Source organism: Gymnogyps californianus, chromosome 28 (genome assembly GCF_018139145.2).
Source record: "Gymnogyps californianus isolate 813 chromosome 28, ASM1813914v2, whole genome shotgun sequence".
Lineage (NCBI taxonomy): Eukaryota > Metazoa > Chordata > Aves > Accipitriformes > Cathartidae > Gymnogyps > Gymnogyps californianus.
Window position 1 is genome coordinate 4,211,472 of NC_059498.1, and position 20,388 is coordinate 4,231,859.

Below are 20,388 nucleotides of genomic sequence, written 5' to 3' on the forward strand. Positions count from 1 at the left end.
CAGCGAAAAAAATTGGGATGTTTTCCGCTAAATCTGTTTTTCTGTAGCTCTGCTGTCTTCTGCAAGCGTAAGGTCAGTTCGAGCAAGGGGGGGCTGTTTCCCCGCGGGAGATGGATGCACAGTTTGGTCATTACCCTCCTGTTGTGACGGGAATTGGGTGTGATTCCCTAGAATTATTTTCACTACAAGAAAGAACAGACAAATTGTCCACATGTAGGAAGCAAAGCCCACCTCACGCTTTGCTCTCCCCTTTAGGAACACGTCAGCTCCTTTGTTTCTGGAGGGTCAGGGATCAGGTTTCCCTTTCGGTTGCCTTCCTCGATTATTGGATACAGACCTTCTTGTATGCGTATCCCTTGCTCGTGTTTGTTCTCTGCAAGGATGGCTGTAATGACGTGGCTTTTGGTCCAGGCAGCTTCACGTGGTACCTCAAAAGTGTGAATCTGTCGGAGATTTCTGTGTCAAAACTGCTTATGGTTTTGTGCCATTTTTATGTGTAGAAAGAGAGTAAACATTTCCCTAGGTGTTTTATGTTTCCTGAGTCATGGTCCCTCCTGCTCCTCCCAAATAAGTGATTTAAACTATCAGCTCACTAGCTTCAAGAAGGTGTATTTTTATAATAGGCAGCTCCAGTAGATTTCTTATTCATCTCGATAAAAGTTACAGTTTTGGGAAGATGTGTTGATCTTTGCCACCTATCAGTCCTGACACGCAACGAGCATCACCTCCAAATCTCACAATCATGAATTGCCACCAAATTTCATATCTTAAAAACACAGAGGCTTTAACCTGTGTCCGAGAAGGTTAACGTGCTATTTGTAAAATATTTGAGAATTAGCAAAGGACAGAAAACAGTTAATCAAGGTGGGAAGTTGATTCTTACACCATTATGCATAATTGCTTTGCTCCATGTGATTTTGCTTAGCATAAAATGTTTTTGTACATGTTAAGCTGATTTTACATATCTATATTGTTAGACACAGCATTAATTTGTCGAAGTTAAATCAGAGTGTGGCTCTTAGACTCCGAATTAACCGCATTAAGAGCGTAACTATCGACTAAGGTATATAGAGTGGGCATTTTGGTGTTCTAATCTGGATGTAAAGACCAAATTTTAACCAGTCAGGTTTTCTCTGATGACTTGTCCTCTTGGAGTTATTCCTGTCCATTTGTATGTCACCTCTTATATAATTTCAATTATTAGAGAACAAGCGTGTCGTATCTCTAATCTGCACAGCACAGGGACTATTTCATGCTTACTGATGACTTTAATAAATGCATCACTTGGGTTAGAACAGACTTATTTTGAAATTTTAGATCCTCTACAGTAAAGGGAAGTTCAGTCTACTTATGTGGAAAGGGTAACAAAAAATGTTACAAGGTCCAGATTTTCAAATTCAGACACTCTTATTTGTAAAAGAAAAGAAATGGGGAAGGGGGGAGGAGGAGAGAGGAGGTGAGCCAAGATGAGAGATAGGAGCAAGTCAGCCCTTTCTCCTGGAAGCCACTAAATCCTTTTCGTGTAAAACAGAATGGCTGGTGAAAATGCTGACCAGACTTTAACCTCTGAATAGCTTCCAGGATTTTTTGGCTCTCGCGATGTAAAAGCAGCCAACTGTTAATGTTCAGAATCTGCTACTGAAAAGAAAACTGGTCAAAGAATCACGTGCTGCTACGGGGGAACTTTGCACTTCGCGTCCCCACAGAAGTGGACTGTAAAGTTTTGCTGCTTGAATGCAGCAGAATATAAGAAAATCTCCAGCAATCTTAGCGAGCCTGCAAAATAAAGCAGAAAACATTTCTTGCCAGTATGTAAAGCTTACCCAAGTGCTTGTGACGTTCAAGCAGCACTTTATGTCATTTAGCAGCAGTCTCCCAAGGGTATTAAAAGAACGGCTGTTTTCTGTGTTGAATCTTCCTGTAGAAGTGCTGTAATTTACTCCGATATGAAATGGGGCCATGCTTTTCCTTAATGTAGAGTCCTGTGATGATCCACACTGTGTTCCCCGCTTAATTGTTAGGGTGATCATCTTGGGCAGGGAAATAGGTATGATGTTAAAGCAGCTTAAAGGGAAACCAGTGAGCTGCGTAAATCCTCTTGCACCGCTGCCGCAGTGATGTAGATAGGTCTAATACCTTGTGGACCAGTTGCCTTCGCTGAGATTTTGTGGATTTTTACAATGAAGAACAACATGTAAAGAGCTCCCGTTCTCTCCTGGAGGTCCCTGCTATGTAGCTTTTTCCACGTTCTTTTTTTGCTGTTTTCTACTCTTGATTCCTGAGCTGTTTTCTACAGATTTATGTGTTCATGGGTTAAAAATAGGTTTGTTAATAAATTCCTCTAGAGTGCATGCTAAGCAGAATAGATGCTGCTGACAATAAAACAAGATAGATTTGTTTGCAAGTTTAACTGCTTTGAGAAGGGAACAAAGAGCAGCTCAAAAGGCGCATCAAGATAAATTTAACTCAGGTTAAATATTTTTGTGATCTTACAGCTAAAGCATTTGAATTCTGACATTCTCATCAGTATTATGAAATGTTCTGTTAATAATGAATAAGATTTCTCAGACTTACAGATCTTTTTTTAAATCTAGCCAGCTTCCATTTGGGCTCATTCCCCAAAGGAGGAGCTCCCTGAAAAATGTCTAATATTGATGAATAATGAGCTTTTGTTCACTAAGGCATCTGCATATTGCAGGTGACGGGGCTGACAGTTTAGGAGGTGAAAAGGGAGGCTATTTATCAGGCATCTCATCAGCTCTTGAGCAAAATTAGTGGGGTCACAGAATCCCAACCGCACGAAGTACAAAAGGACACCATCTCTGAATCCCGATTCAGTTCTTTCTCCATTTCATTAAAAGAACAAATTAAGCAGAAAGCAAACGCGTGCGTGCACGTCTGACATGATTCATGGTGGATGTCAGGGGTGAGAAACCATGAAGTAACGAAACAACAGTTCTGCCTTCCCTCAGTGAAGCCACTGAGGCATCAAGGGTTGGGTTTGACACTAAAATCTGGCCCTTAAACACTGGGTAGACAATGGGTCAGCTACAGGTGTTTGCTACGTTACTGGAAAAAAAAGGAGAAAGAAGAGTGTTTAAAGCTGAAGGAAGCGGCACAGAACAGATATTATACTCGAACTGTGAAATTTGCTTCAGTTTATCATCCAGCCCGGTAGATGAAAAAAAAATTGAGTGGAAAAATTGAAAGAAAGAATAAACTGAAAAGACAGATCAGAAGACAGCTAGAGGAAAATTCAGTGTTGTCAACTCCCACAGCGTTATTTTGGATACTGTGATAAGTGACTTTTCTTTAATGTTTTAGCTGTTGATGGGGTGAGATTAGATGGGACTCTCAGCTTTTATTTTAAGAGCAGCAAGATTTTAACCTTCGTGGTTATGAAAATCTTCACAGTGATCCAAGCTTGCCCAAAAAGTTAATGCCAAGTATACAAATAACTTCCCTCCTCTTGTACATAAACTACCCCCCCCCCCCATGCCTCCTTTCTGCTTTCTTGTTTAAATCTTGTAATTTTAAAACCAGTTTCAAGACTGTGGTGGACTTAAAAAAAGAAGAAAAATTGTCCTTGCTGGTGCTGAAGAAGGAAAAAAAGGTGCACTGATGTTAATGAGACAGGCAAAAATAAAGAAGGATCCGAAATGGTAAAACGTGGACAATACAGAGAGGGCACTGAATCACGAAGGTGATGGGCGTTCATGTAGGGTTAAAGGGATGTGTATGTGCGTTTCTTCTTCTGAAATTTTAACAGCCCCACTGTTCAAATCCAGTGGTTACCTGTAGCTGACACGTGCAGTGAGGTATGGGTTTGTAGAGGGGAAGCACCGCATACGGGGTCAGGTTGAGCAAGGAGAAGAGCGTGCAGCTTACGGCCACCTCTGCAGTTCGGTAAGCCCTTGTCCATAATTTTATTGCATCACTGTCGCAGAGATGTTACTCCAGATGTGCGTGTGTGGTTTTGTAAGAGGGATATGTTTAAATAATAGTACTTAGGAGCATGTGGGGGATTTTTGTGATGCTTTGGTAAATCAGCCATCAAGATTGCTACCTCTGTATTAGATTTGGAACCTTTTTAACAGATTTCTTTAATGTTTACAATAGTGGACTGTGCTTAAAAACATTCATTACCTTGTTTTTGCAAGTGATAAACTGAAGTTTATAAACTAAAGCTTTGCTGATCTGTTCCGTCTCACGAGCAGGGTATTTGCGGAGAGTTGTGCTCTGATGGTGGGAGTGTCTCGCTCTGTTGAAATGCTGTTTTACCCAGGCCTTACATTTCTAGTCTGAGTAGCACGCAGGTACGAGCCCTTCAAGGCATTCATACCATTCTTCATCCCGCTTGTCAGCCGGTGCAGCAGGGAATTCAGATTTAGAACAGAATGAATAAAGGGTCAGCATGATGCTACTGTCAAGGTATTTTTCATTATGTTTCAAGACCTTTTGTGTGCTTACCGTGATTTATAATACCTCGAGGCTTGAAACAGAAATGGGCTTACCTGTTTAATCTCTGTCTTTTTACAGGATTGTTTATATGAATTAAGCCAGTGATTTTATTCCCCCCCCCATTTGAGACCAGTGCTGTAAGAGAAGTTAAACATACGAAGAGCGGTGTGGATTTTGACCTCAAGCCTTGAGCAGGGCAGACTTAAGGGTTTGTTCTTTTTTTTGCATGGAGAAGCCTTAAACTCACTGGCTGATGGTGTCCAGCAGAGAGTATTGTTCTTCTAAAAGCACCGAGTGCTCCAGGGGCTGTTGGGGCATGTGATTGCCCGAGGCTGCCGCCTTCCCTTGGGAAAGGTTTGGACTTATGCTTTCTGCCTGCCAAATTTTTCTGTTTGGCAGCCAAGCTCCCTGGAGCGGTCTGGGGCGACACGGCTATATTTAGGTGTATCCCTTCTGTGGCTGAGTTTATGAAGGCTTATGTAGATTAGGGTAAAAAATTTATTGTACTCCTTGCCAACTCGTACATGTTAGCTAGGACATCTCTAATGCAGTAAGGCAAGTTGTGTTGTAGTACGTTACTGGAGACAAGTGAAATGAGGTTAACTTGCAGAGTTTGCATGAGTGTTTTTAGTACCTCATTTCAGTGGAACATAGGAAGCTTGCTACTTTGCTGCACTTATTTCTTTAAAGCAACAAAATCCCTATTTCCTACTTGAGACATTATAAATCTTTACGTATAATTAATGTTACAGCTGTTGGTCATCATAAAGTGGTAACTATAGAAAACTGCTTTCTCCTGCAGTTCCAACTGAAAGGTGAACATAAAGGTTGACGTTTTCCAGGCATGATCTCTGCCTCAAGGAGAATTGGATGGGATAGTAAAAATCCCCTCGCGTGCTTGACTTGAGACAAGTACAGTTGAAAGCCTCATGCTCCAGGGCATAGGCCAGCTTGCGACTAAATGAGAAATAATATTTGCTATCCTGTAAATACATGAAACTCTCTTGAGAAGTGTAGTACTGGCTGCAGTGACATCTACGGTGCTGTCTTGGATGAACTGCTGTTTTGATACAGTTCTGGTTTTTTTCCCAAAGAAATAAAAATATTTTAAACCATGTTATTTGCAAAAAGTTCTAATCAAAATGTTTCACCAAGGGAAACAAGCCAAGTTTGAAAATGAAAGCTTGACATAGGCAAGTCCTCTGCCAAGGAAAATGCAAGCGTAAATCTTGAATACTAAAAGCAAGGTAGGATTGTAAAATGACTCCAGCATCTGGAGTGTATCCCCTTCTGGCATCAAAATCCACGTGTCTTCAAAGACGCCCAGGCTGTGCTGCTCGAAGCTGATGCAGGTAGTGCTGTTACAGAGGGCGGTGTTGAAATCTTGTGGAAAGAGATAGGGCAAATCCTCGGAGAAAGCCACGGAGGGGATTGCCAAGGGGCACCGCGCTGCCTGTGTCCTCTCATTCGAGGGTCTTTCTGTGTTATTATTCATTAAGGTGTTTTACAGCGCTCAGATGTTTTAGATGCCTCAAATTCTGTCTGTGTTCATATTAAAGCATGTGAGACTGCGTGCCAGCTGAGACTGGAGTTATATATATAAATACATATTTATACACACACACGTCTAAATTGTATATACATGTGGTATTACTTTAGTGCTATAGAGAACCTCAGATGTTTCTGCATGGCTGTCAGGTTTCGCCTGTTCAGTGTGTGACTCGCATGGCTGCCCCTGCCTTACTCCGTCCCCTGCAATAATCCTCTCCATGCCTCCACGAGGCAGCGACGTCTCTTCTGTTCCCGACAGCCGCCGGCACGCACCGTGGTCTGTGTGACCGCAGCCCGCTGGCTCCGGTGTAGCAGGGCCCAGGCGCTGCAGTGTTTTGCTTTTTTTCACCAGGGTTGTGCTTTCTGGCTGGATTCAGCAGTGGAAAGAGCCTCACGTAAATGCATGTTCTCTCACGGCACCTCTGCAGCCCTTCTCGCATCCCGGCAGGTTCCTGTCGTGGCACCCCCAGCTTAACGTGTCCCATCACGTAACCTGATGTGCTGGGTATTGTCTGTTAGAGACTCAGGGTTGAAAGATCTGCCTCTCAGCAGATGGCTTAAGGCAAAAATTCCTGCTCTTTGATGGATGTGATGTATAATTTGATGTATAATTGGGGTCTGTGGGGTCTTTTCATCATTGGGACCTCCTTTCCGCAGGCCATCGGCTGGGTTAGCCAGAGTCATAGTTATGAATTACAGAGCAAAGAGATCTCAAAGGATGAGCACAAAATACTTGTTTTGTGGTTTAGATGTCCAATCTAACCAAAGTAGTAATATCAGAAGGAATCTTAACTTGAGAGTCAATTTTTAGTATAATCTGATACTCTGATGCTCTCCTGTATTCTATGTTTACAAAAATCTGCTTGACGATAGAAGTATGGACAGTGATGTTGTCATGTTAGTTCATCGCTGCTGTTGCCCGTTTCAATCGGCTTCTCTGCATCTGGATTAAAGCCCAGAATATTTTTAACATGTAGCTACGGTTTAGGTACATTAATGATGCAACAGGAGTCCTGTTGTGACTGTGAGTAGGATTCATCCCGAGAGTGGGTCTTCATTCCCCATGCAGCCCTCTAAAGAGATTATTGCTGTAAAGCACAGTTAATCCCCCGCAGGGGCCAACGCAGGAGATGATGGGGAGATGTACTCACACACCCGAACCGTACCAGCACAGGCCCTGTCCTAGAATACCCTCTGCAGCTCTGGAAAGTTTAGGGTATGAATATGGCAAGCTTGCAGAAATAATGTTATTTTGCAGATTTCCTTCTGGTTGCGGGTGTTCATGGGCTTGATCCTGTCGGGGACTGACATGAAGTTCTTTCTGCCCAAGAAATTGAATAGAAGAGAATATTTTCAGTGGGAAGGGACCTGCAATGATCTTCTAGTCCAACTGCCTGACCACTTCAGGGCTGACCAAATCTTTGTGCTTTCTTTGTATTTACCAACTTTGCATTACCAACTTTTTACCCCGAGTATCACCCTGCATCAACCTTAGTAGTTGCAGATAATGTGAATTTTCTGAAATTAGGTGTTGCCTTCTCAGATTTTGATTGTGAAGTTGTAATTTCTGAGCAGCTCTCTGGGTTACACCGTTGGTAAGCTTTAGTTCCCCCAGGAGACGTGCTCTGCGTGTCAGTTCATGTTGCTGGCTCGTAGCTAACCTTACGCTTTTGCCTTTTAAATAAAGTCAAAATTGGTTTGGTTTAAAATAGCTCATAGAAGAGATTAAGTCCATAGAGCAATTGCTTCCAGCCTGTGTAGCAGTACTTATATCATCCAGGGCTGTTCAGAAGGTAAATTAATCCACAGGGAACAATCCTAAATACCTGATTCAATGAAGAGTTTGCACATAAAACAGCTTTAGTGTAAAACAGTGAAAATTATGTTTAAAATGAACACAAATTGATGATTAGAAAAGGGGCCAGCAGGATTTATTAGCTCTTTTTTCTTTTTTTTGTTGCTTCATTTAGAGAAAACTTATTTTGACACAGTTATTTTGGTTTTCTTCAGTCTGATGTATTGGAAGATGACTGATTTCAGCTGCTGATGTGTTTCTACAAAGATTAATCAGGCATATGCTGAGATAGGTTTTTAAAATTAATGGATTTTAATGGATCAATGGATTTTTTTTTTTCTGTAAATAGACAACATAGTATGCCTAGCACTGCAGACCCAGACTTTGAAATGGAGATTTTCTAGAAAACCATTTCAAACATATTTCTCAATATTAAACAATTTGAGGCAGCAAGAGAAATCTATGAACATCTGTTTCTTGGTTTTATCTTATTTTCCTATGCTGAAGTGTAAATGTGTTTACCTGACAGCAAATCTATGTTTAAATGCCAGCAAACAAATGCCGGTTCTTAGCAGTTGCATGTGTTGCTTTTAGATTTCGGAATATGTTACAAACAACTACATTTTGGAACACTTGATGACATATGAAGATATTGATCCCACTGCATAGACAAGAAACCCACTACTGAGAAATAAAATGATAGAAATAGGGGTAAAGGTTGAAGCTGCATGGAGTTTGTTGGGATGGATAAAGAACAGGCACAGTAAGAATTAGAGTTCTTGATTTTTTTTTAATGATGATTTTGTGACTTTAGATGTAAGCAGGTAATTCTGGTTCCTATTATAACATCATTTAACGTGTATAATTAAGCAAGATTAGTCCTTGGTCATTGAAGTTCATGGTTTTGCACTGGGGATAGAGTCCAGCGGTCTGCTGGGCACCTCGGTAAAGAGAGCTGTCCAGAGCCCCTGGCTTTAAGTGTCATCACTTTGGTATTTTGTCAGGTCTTTGTGGGTATTTCTGAGAATTTAAATCGAATGCCTAATGTTAGGCAGTGAAATTATTCCTGTGCTCAACATGTAAACAACTGGCTAAAATACGTAGTTCTCTGCTGGATGCATTTAGAAAAACAAACAAAATAACCCTTACTCATTTGCAGTTAAACTGCATCTTCCTTTAGGTGCTCTTTGGCTGGAACTTCTTTTCTAGGCTGCTTACTCTTAAAACTTGGCATAGAAAAAGCTTTAGCCTAAAAGCATGTGAGTCTTTGGAGTAATTTACTGTTTGTGTTTATCAATATAAAAATTAACGTGGTGCCGTTTGTTAATGAGGCAGCATCTCCCTTGGTTCAGGAATGGGCTTTTGCAAAGGCAAGAAGGCTGCCCCTGAGGAGACATTACAGTGTGATTTGTGTTGCAGACAAGAAGCGGTAGATCCACGCTGTAGTGTCCAGGGACAGATGGCACAGAAATGAGCAGAGAATTTGGACTGGGAAAGGTATTTCCCACAGCAAAGTGAAAATGACGGATTTCAGTGGATTTAGCAAGTAGATCTACAAGCACAGGGCACGTCCGGGGCTTCAGAACATTCAGGGTTGAGCTGAATTTCAGGGTTTTGAATAGCAGTGGAAATGTGTGTGATTGGGGTGATGAGAGGATAGTGAGCTCTGGTTTGTGATCTCTCTTCCCGCCCCCCCCCCCCCCTTCTTTTGTGTGTGTGTGTGTGTGTGTGTATGTGTGTCCAAGTTAGGGAGCAGGCAAGTTTGACACCCTCAGACAAGCTGGTATGGACATTGGGACCTTCTCTCAATGACTAAGAGGTCTGATTATGACCTTGAACGAGTATTTGGGAGACTAAAGATGAAAGGAAAGTCAACAGCCCGAAGGGAGTTACAGCCAGGGGCTAACTGCGTCAGAATCCAGAAGAGAAAATACCAATGGGGAGAAGATGTTAGTGGTGTGGATCAGTATAGTATTGTCACTTCCCAATGTGAAAGTCAATATAGCAACAATCCTGATCTGTAAAATGAAATAATATAAGGGGAAATGTGTGGATTACAGTTAAAGCTTCATAAAAACCTGCTGTCAATCAAATGAGATACTGGGTTCAGTTTCTGAACCGAACTAATCCATGAGAGCTGGTTGTTCGTGCAAGTCAGGTGGGGGCTTTCTGTGCCTACAGCTTTTCAGTGTCAGACATTGCAAGGTTGTAAACTTCTGCAAACATTCCCTGAAAAGGTGGTAACTACAGTGCAAATTGAGATATCAGGAGCACTGGTAATGTTTTTTCCTTAGTAATTTCTGCTCTTTCTGGAATTGTGTATTTGAATACAATGCTGCACACGATTTTTAATACCCTTTGTAATTACAAATGGCTTTTAACAGTATGAGCCAAAACATTATAGCCTGAATGTTCTTTTAGAAGTAGTAAGCAGAAACAGTATCATTAAACTAAATTCCATAATCTCTGATTTATGTGAATGTGGAAAATATGATGAAGATAATTTTTGGCTCTTGCATTGCACAACTCGGCGTAGAGCAGCGTGTGTGCAAGCCATTCTTTCTTTGTTACTCATTTTGTTTATAATTTCTTCCTTCAAGCTACTTTGACAAGCTATTCAGAAAATGTGGAACGCACTAAATATGGAGGGGAAAGCAGTAAAGAACTTGGATCTGGAGGAAACCTGAAACCTTGGCAGTCCCAGAAATCCAGCATGGACTCCTGCTTATACCGTGTGGATGAGAACATGACGGCCTCCACCTACAGCCTGAACAAAATCCCAGAGAGGAACCTGGAGACGGTCTTGTCCCAGTCAGTGCAGTCTATTCCTCTTTACCTTATGCCACGGCCAAATTCAGTAGCAGGTAAGAAAGAAACGTTTTTGCCTTTAGGTCAGAGCAAGGCACAGTACATGCATGTCACAGCCTTTTTCGTGTTCTCATTATCTGAAGAGAAATCTCCTTTTTGTAGTCATCATCATTAAGCGTGACAAAAATTGTCTTTTCATTTGACTTATTGCTTCTAAATGGAAAATTCCTGTGGGGAAAACTGGTTCTGATGATGTTTAATGGTTATTTCAGCAGTCTGTGGTCCCTTTTTTACAAAATTGTACAACTGTAAGATTATTGGAGAATATGTTTTAAAAAAAAAAAGATTCTTTGCTATCATTACAATGCAAATAATCTTGGGTTTCAAGTACCACACAATTCCAAGACATCATAGCCATTTCTACTATTTCAAAGGATTCATTGCAAGTAAAATCAAGTGTCTGATCTTTTCTGAAGATTTTAAGAACTTTGGAGTTAAGAGAATTATGATACTTTCTGTCTACAGAAAAGTTGCTATGGATCCCATCTCTCTTGGTGGACTTTGCCCTGAACATCTTAGCACACACGTGTGCACACGCTGGTTTGGCTTTCGCAGCATCTGGGATTTGCTAATGACTGAAATTTTTTGTTTTGGCATAACATCAACATTTTGTTCATTTAATTTCATGTCTGCTGTTTGAAAGATTCCTGAATGCTGCTGTGACATATCTTATTGATGTCTTTTAACAACCTGCTAAGTTTCCCCCTGAAGTTGGTAACAGCAGGACAGAAACAAGAGATAGCATTAAAAATATTAAAGCTTTACTGAAAAGCTGCTTGCCTGGAATTACTCTCCTTTGCTGTGCTGCCCCGTATTTTTTTCTTGCTGGGTAGCTTCTCTGGGGTTAAACATTCTGTTGAGGTGGTCTGTGTGTCTGTCTGTAAGGACACATGGAGAAATACAGTCTTTGTCTTTTTGTAGAGTCCCTGCAGGATTCTCCCGCTGGCTGGCAGCATGAATGTTGCTCCAGAAAGTCCGGACTGCACAGAGCCTGGGATATTGTCTGTTAAAACAGCATCTCTTGGCAACCCGGGCTGCATTGCATAACTAGATTAGATTTCCTTTTTAATCCCACTTCAGACAGTCACAGGCCTAAAAGTGATGTAGAAATGAGATTTCTACATGAAGGTACAACAACATGTGCTACTTACTTACATCTGAAAGACTAAAAGCCTGGGGTTTCAGAATGGAAAGAGGGGATAGGAAAAAAGTGGGAAACCCCGCTTGCATAGCCTTGTTTCTTGAGGTTCATTTCTTATCAATGACACCACGTAAACACCTTCAAAAGAAAACAGGGTAGACCAGGTACCATAAATTTAAATACGCACGTGTATTTGTTTAATTGACTTTGGAAGTTGTTGGCTTGCTTGATGCGTTTAGAGGCAAGTACTGTTTCAAGAGAAAACTATCTAGCAAGGTTCGGGAACACCTTTTACTTCTGGGTGGTTTTGTTTTGGGGGGGTTTTGCTGCTTTTAAGTAGTATGTCAGCTAACACAGTTTGTGTCCCAGGATAAATTGTTGTAGTAGTAACTATGGACAAGGATACAAGATATGGCTTAACCTTTTATCATCGAATGATCATGTTACCTCCTGTAAGTTTATGGCACCAGAAGATTACATTTTCTAGGTAATAGATTTGTATGTTTTTTTTTCCCCAGACAGGTTAACCTCGTTATCTGTGTACTTGAATGATGGGAGAGGGAAACCAGATGTAGTTTCATGGTTGACTTAAGCCTATCTGCAAAATGTGCCATTGCCCAAAGAGTTAATCCTGCGCTGTCTGCCAACTCCACGTCCTCGCACCAGCACTACACATTGGGTAGCCATTTGATAAACCAGATGATTAGACTAATCTGACTGAAAAGTAACCCTCCAGAAAATATGTATATTAATTTTAAGCCACAAGTTCATTAGTGTGGAGGCAAAGTGTGGCTGGGAGTGGGGCAGAAAGCTGCCTTTCTTTTAGTGGTATTCCACATTTTGAGCTAATCATGAAACCACAGCTTTGCTAAAACAGACTGTTCTTGTCTTCCCCCCCCCCCCCCCCCCCCCCCCCCCCCCCCAAATGCAGTTGAATTTATATACAAACAGTCTATTCTTGGGAGCCAAAGCATGGCAGCACTTACACCTTGTGGCTTTTTTTCTTTTTTCTTCTTTTTTTTTGGTTTTTTTTTTAAGGTTCTTCCTGAGTATCTTCCAAAACGGCACAAAAATGTTTTTTCTTATAGCAGGCTTACAAACAGCAGTCACTGCTGTGTAATGCATCCCTTTACTGACCGAACAGCTACAATTAGAAGCAGTTCTCCCAACACGTATTGATCTCATCTTGCACTTCGTTGCATATTTCTTCGGAAACAGTTAAAAGCACTTTTTTTGGTAAATACTTTCTCTTGAAAAAAAAAAAAAAAACACTGCAGGCTTTTGTGTACTATAAAATGCCAAAGTGCGATGTTAGATTTGGTAGAGCACGCCTGGGTCTTGGTAAATCGCTGAGATTCATGGGTTACTGTATATGTGATATGAGTTTTTTAAAAGCCCAGTTGTGAAAGCAGTGAGAGCATGTCTTTCACATCGGCTCAGTGGGAGCACGTATGGTGAGCAATACTGAGTTACTGCACGGAGTATAGAAGTTGTTAGGCAATTTTATGGTATTAAGTCAGGAGCAGCTGTGAAGGGCACTGCTGTTTGCCCGGGCAGCGAGCATTGCAAAATACTGACTTGGAAGAGAAGGGGGAACTGTGCTGCAGAAGAGTCGGAGCAAATTATCCCTCTTGCAGTAGCAGGAGAACTTAAAGGTCTCCGGGTCACACGTAACTTCTGGACAGCAAATTGCTCACAGCTTGGCTGCGAGGTAAAGTACTACTAATAAATTAGAAGAAAATTAAGCAAAATGTGAGCATAGTCTTTATGCACTAATACCGTGTTTGAGGGGAAAAAAAAACTTAAGGAAATTCAGGGACCAGAGCTGCTGGTTCTTTTCTCCTAATATCCCACATGAACAGCTCTCAGTTATATTTAAATTAGTGCCACCACACCTCAGAGCCAGCCCCCCTTTAAAGGCAGCGGGGCAGCTCAGGCACTGAGTCCATTCCACCTTCAAATTTCATCACGTCTTTTCAAAGCTAAAAATGCAATTCAGCTCCTGAAATTGGTTTCATGCACCATTCGCAGACTGTCTTCATAAATGCAGAGAGGAGCCCAGCCTGGCTCCGTATTGTCTTTTTTGTCTTTTGATATAGAAAAGGTGGTTTTGATCTCCATAGGGAATCTTTTAAAGATCATCTTATTGAGTTAGCATTTCTCTTGCACTTTTTTTCTCGCAGGTTGGTGGAGCTAAATATTCTTTCAGCATTTTTTAGTTATGTCTCTCTGGAATTCCAAGGTTTTTTTACAATCTCAAGATTTTTTAATATTTTCTAGATTATACTATTTATGCCATTTTACTTATAAAGTCCCTATCAATTAAAAAAGAGAAGTGGTTCCCTCGATGTATTCCTCTTATCTTTGGAGAGAACGCTTGTTGCCACAGCGCAGCCTGAGAAATTTAGATTTTCATCAGCTAAATTGCATAAAACCAGCTGGAATGAAACAGTTGTATGGCTTTCATTTTGGAAACTGAAACGTATCCCACTCCAGCTAGATGCAAGGAACGGTGGCCCTTCATGGATGTTGGCCTTGGTTTCTCCTAGTCTCTTGGAGAAGATTTACCTGGATTTACCAAAGATTTTTAATATTGTGCATTTAGTAGCTTATAATTTTAGCAAAGTTACACTGCTTGAATTCAGAGTTTTGAGGTCAGATGGCTGGATTTTCTGAAAAGCTTTAGCGTAACTGTTCAGCCACGTTGGGCATGAAAATAAGAGGAAAATGCAGTGTTTTGCTGGAGGTAAATTCATGTACTCGCTGCAATCGAGAGGTCCCAGCACCTCCAGCTTTGCCACTTGGGCACAGCTGGATTTCCTTGGTGTTAAAATGCTTTTGTTAAACCCCTCTTGAGGCTCTAAATTGAAGTAAATTCTTGTAATGGTACCAACTTCGGTGATCTGAGACAACTTCATTTACATGATGATTGTATTTTTGGGGAAATAGTTGTAAAAATCAAGTTTAGTCCTGGTAGCCTTATACTTAAATTGAAAATTCACTCTATTTTGGTGAACTCTAGCCCTAACTATGTAAAATGTAAAGTATTATCAGGTTATAACCAGCATTGGTTACAGATAAGAAAAAGTCACATTAGCATTTCAGGATTTTGAAGTAGTATCTTAAATCGTTTGCGCACAGGAAAGTGATTATATTTTCTGTTAACCTCAAGTTATAGCTCAAATCCTTTTTTCTTGTGTTTAGCCAATGCTATATTATACTGTATTAACTTAAGGGAGGGGGGGAACCCGCAAAAAAGCAAATTAAAAATTTTCTTAGTTCTAATTAAGGAAATTCCCTTCCCTTCCTACGTAGTCAAGATAAGGGAGCGTTGGGAGGTATGTGTTACCTCTCCTGAACACGGCCTTTGCAGTATAAAGAAACGTTGCTTCATTCTTCCAGTGTTAACAGCAATTTTTCTTGCTGTGTGGCATTCAGAAAGTATAACCCGGTAATCACCAGTTCTAACTGAACCCCCAAATTTCAAAGCTTCAAAAAAAAGGCAGGCAGGAAATGGAAAGGAACAAAGAAGTGGGGTCAAGGTAACGAGAGTCCGTATTAGGGGTGATGATATGGAAAAATCTCTGTATTTCACCAACCCGCAGAAAGCCGTGTGTACACCAGCTGTGACGCTGGCATGAAGCAGTCGTTGCCAAAGGCGCTCATGGCAGCAGTGGCAAAGGGTACAAAGCTAATCTGGAAATCCTCGTGGTTATGGTACTGATAGCAACAGCAAAGTACCAAAAAAGCAATTATAATTCCCTTTTTTGTTGCATTTACCTGTTGTCCAGTGATTTGGGTGACAGTTTCAGAAAGACAGTTAGGAGTTGCTGGCAAAATTCTTTCCAAAAAACCCCAGAAGTAAAAAAATAAGTGGTCTTTACTTCTGTGTGGTGCAGAACGTTTTACCTGTCAGGAGAGATGGTGTGTGCTCCAAAATGAGAGAGGGCTGCAATTTTGAGAGGTTATGAACCAAGAAAAAAAACCTATAAAAATACTCCCGAGTCTTCCAATAATTCTTTAAAACTTAGTTTTACAGTTCGGCCCCATATGAATCCATTTGCTTTGCTATTTTATTGTTCCCAGAAACAGAAAGCTTCAACTGCATTTTCTTCCTACCCCATCCCAGGCGAATGCGCACAATAATTCATTTTATATACTTCAACATTTTTCATACTAATCATCAGAAGACACTTGGCATTGGAGTTGGGCATTCAGATTTTTGAATGAACACAAATTTCTTAGGAAGGTTTGCATTTCGTGTACACAATGAACTTCTCATTCTATTTCCATTACCCGTGAAATGAAACATGAAATCTTGTGTTATTTAGACCACATGCATGGTTTATAAGGTCTGTTTAAATGTTAATAGAGATTTAAAATGCCCTTATATAATACTAGCTCCTCTCTTTTTCCTCTTGGAGAATATAAAATAGCAGCAAATATTTTATTAGTTATTAACTTTAAATTCTTTATCCATTAGAAAAGTGTATTGTTGAAGGTGAGGGCAGGGTTTGCATAAATGCCTATAAATGATGTCTTTTTGAGAACACGGTGAGCAATGGTTATCTCAGGGAGCATCCTGTATCCCGGTATCTGGCAGCTGGTCCTCTAAGGGTGTTTCTGGCAGAGATCTGAGTGTCTGGCAGACCTGCCTGCCTCTGCCTGCACCGCACAAGGCAAAAGCACAAGCTAACAGTACAAGAAAGGTTATAAAATGTGGCTTGAAAAGTGTGACTTTCAGAAAAGCAAATACCTGTCTCTCTGAAGGTCAGAGAAATACGAGGTCAAGCAGTGGTATTTGAGCAGGCGATGAAAGTGATGGGAAGAAACTGATCATAAAAATGGGCTTCTTACTATTGAAATATGTTCATACTTTCCTCTGTCCCATGGTTTCCCTGGAGGAGTCCGGGAAAGGTCACGTAAACCGGGCGAGAGCGGTGATCCCGTCTGGAGTGACCAGCCTGTGAGATGTGAAACTGCAGTAAGACCCATTGAAGACCACACGGGAGGAAGCAGAGTAGAAGCTTTTTAAGAATACCTTTAACTCTGCCTGAGGGAAAGAGAATTGATACAAAAATAGCACAGAGAGAAATGTGATGTTAAACGAAATGCACTGCAACAGAGGGAAAAGAAGCTCTAATTAGATCGGCTGTAAAGCACGTGCTTTTCCGCAAGCCCTGCAACGGTAGCTGCGTTGCAGTGTAACAAAAATTTGCACCTTTTTTTCTTTTTCTACTTTCATTATGGGATATGGTTAAACTCTGAATTAGATGCAACTCTTCATATGAATTATTCCAAGGAGAGAGATGAAATGAAGATGCTTCAGATAAAACTTAGCATTGTCCTATTTGTGTTTGACCATTTCTTGATAACTTAGACCAGACATCCAGCCAAAAATTAAGTCATTAAATCTGAAGCATATTTATTAATACAGATGTAAGGAATCTGAATTTGGGGTACATGGAGAATACCTTGTAATAATGCAATCTGATCCATGCCTCAGTCATGGCAAACTGAATCCATTGACTCAGATGAGAGCAGCGACACCACCCCCCCACCCCCCCCCCCGTTTTCCTCATCTCCCCCAGAAGACCCAGTCTGCAAAGTCCACCCCCTCCCTGGGCTGCCAAGTACCAGTTTCAAGTCAGGTTGGTTTGTGTTTGTTGTTCAAATAGTACATTGAAACTGAATTACCTTCCGCTGTTTGTTTGCCATTTCCTTGGGAGAATTGCATCTGCGATACGCAAATATTATTTTTGAGGCGGTACTTTTTTCTCCCTTGTGTTTCATCTGCAGTCGCTGTGTCTTATTATGTAGGATAAGGTTCAGAATTGAGGGGAAGCTTTCAACAGTTTAATATTATATTTTCTAGGATTAATAGATCTTGCATAATTTTTGAAGTACTGAAGCATATTCTCAGGAAAAATTACTTCTAGTTCCTCTGGCCTTAGATCTCTTTAATTATTTCTCAGTTCTAAATCAGGAAGATAAATCTCAGTTCATCAGCCTGAGAAACGGCGGGATAGTTGTACTGACAATTGCAAAAATAACCCGTGGCAAAATGTGAAATGGATCTGGCAGCTCACGCTGACTGCAGTTCATCGTGTACGAGTCTCCTCGGTTGCGGCTCTAGAAGGTGATGATGATGATGAAGGTGGGAAGAGAGCCTGGCTTTGGGCTGCTGAGGAGTAACTCCTTGCTTCTTGTAGGACCAGCAATAAATCAAGCCACTGGCCATGGTCATGCTCTTCTCTGGCAGCGCACGAAGTCCACCCCTGCAAAATATGTGGGATTGCAGTTGGCTTCTCGTTTCACAGACAGGACAGAGGTTGAGATGCAGACTCTTTAAATAAATAAAAGAAAAATAAAAAGTACCAGCAGGATTGCAGTTCTTCCCAGGAAATGAAACAATTCTTCTTCCAGGAGGCTGCACGTGTATTGCAGGGACTCAAAAAATACTCAGTTGTTGTTTGCTTCAGAAACTCCTTTCCGCCTGTTGTGCAGTGCTCAGTGCCATCGAGCCGCCATCAGAACAGCCGGATCGTGGTGCCTTAGCCGTTTGCTGTTTTGGAGCAAGCAGAGTTGATGGTCTTTTCTTGATTTGTAATAAAAGACTGACTGCTGTCTTTCTGTAGACCTCAGTTATTGGGGGAGTGTGAAGAACAGCTCTCAGGCTTCATTCCTGTCTTGCTTAGCAAAATCCACATCCTAGAAGATTAATGCAATTTTGAAAGATTGTTCAGCCCTTTGCATTAGAAAAGCTTTTTAATCACACAACTCAACAAGTGCTGGCAAAATTATGTTCCTCAGAAATCATATAAGTCCCAACATTGCTAACCCTCCTTTTAGCTGCTAGCTGGTGGGGACACAGTCTAGAAACCACTTTCTAAGGATGTCCCAAAGTCTGGCTCTGCATTACAGCTGTGGTGACCAGTTATCCAACACTTAGGCTCCAGAAATCTTGGCTTCATGTTGAAAACCTTTCCCTGCATCGTAAGTAGGAAAATCCTGCAGCCTATAAGTAGGCGGTAAGGAGAAGATAGGAATGATGTGTATGAAGCACTTGGCCCTTTATCTGTTAACTGTGGCTTTTATGCAAGAGATGAAATATCACAGGGTTCCATTCATCTGAAGCTATTCTAAAAGCAGGTTTTGAGGACTTAAAAAGGAGAAAAAAAAGAAAAAAGACCACCAACAAAAACCCGTTAAAAGCAGCCTTCTCAGGGAAAAAAAAGTACAACTGCCAATATTGCAAAGTAAAGAATATACTCATGCTGGGTTTTAGCCTCTATTTTAAAGAAAATGATGTGTTGAGCGGGGAGATGCCATACTTAATCAGAGCAGCTGATAGAGTTTGAAAAACTGAGCTTCAAAACCTGGGCATCCTCTCACAGTGAGTCTCTTCATCAAGTTTTCTTCCACAAAGTTTTAAACGAGTATGATTAGTACTTAAGAAAACTACACGCTAATTGTGGGGCTGCCGCTAGTTCATGCTTCTGAACCAACCAACTAAAACAAGTCACATAGTTTTGAGAGTCAAATACGGTTTGGGCAGTACAGGTTGTGTATGGCATATGATCTGTGCCTCAAGAATAACAATTTGGCATTTTAAATCCTGTACAACTAACAGGAGGCTCTGTACTGCCCTAGATTATTGCAGGTCTTGCTTCTTGGGCATGCGGCATGTTTATAGTGCGGTATTTCTTGGTGTGCACAGGACTGGCTTGTATGAGGCTGTTTTCCTGGAGACTGCAAGTCAGAAAAAAATTGCTAATAATCCTATTGTAAAACTGATTTGCTATTCAAGGACTAATGTGACTTTTAAAAAAAAAAAAAGTTTTTTGTTGAAGAGTAATTGGGGAGGAAATCATTTTTGGTTTTAACTGTTGTTACATAAATTGGAAAAATGAGCTTTTATCAGTTTGTTGCTACATTGAATGGTCTTGTATAAAGAAATGAAATTACCAGCGAGATTAATGTTTCTGGTCATCCTTGATGGCTCTGTATGTGCTTGATAGAATTAAAATGGGACTGGAGCAGGACTGAATGTGGAATTTAGAGGGAGGAAATGTTGTCCTTCAGCAGCTGATAGATATATATATAGAAAGATATATATATATACACACACACACTCTCTCATATACATATATATATATTTAGCAGCAAGTCCAATATGGGGAGTTTTGTTTTCTTCCCTTTTTTTTCAGAGAAGCGGGAGCAGCTTCAACAGGGTAACTTGAACTGAAGTCATGAGGATATTTAACAGAAGTCAGTAAAGAAAAAGTGTGGTGTCTTCACAAAGAAACAGTAGTTCTTTCAGGCAGCAAGTTTGTTTATTGTATGCGACGAAGCCTTGGCGCAGCAAAACTGCTGAGCTCTGTGTGTAATGCATTAATAACTCCTATTCAAGGGTAGAAGATATGCCTGGAAAGGATGATAATCCTTATCCTAATTTAATGGTCTGCATAAGCTTACTGCAGTGTCATTTACAAATATAAAAGAAAAGCATTCAGACTTTGATTTTTGATATTTTTTTTTTTTTTTTAGAAGGGGGGTCTCCTTTGCTTGA

At 40.8% G+C, this 20,388-nt stretch overlaps 1 protein-coding gene across 1 annotated transcript in view; it reads left to right on the forward strand.

Annotated features, from left to right (window-relative positions):
• Nucleotides 1-20,388, forward strand: part of TANC2 (tetratricopeptide repeat, ankyrin repeat and coiled-coil containing 2) — a 253,232-nt gene that overhangs the window by 155,123 nt on the left and 77,721 nt on the right. Inside the window, 1 exon segment of the mRNA XM_050911874.1 lies at nt 10,408-10,671. Within this exon segment, the coding sequence (XP_050767831.1) occupies nt 10,408-10,671 (264 nt within the window).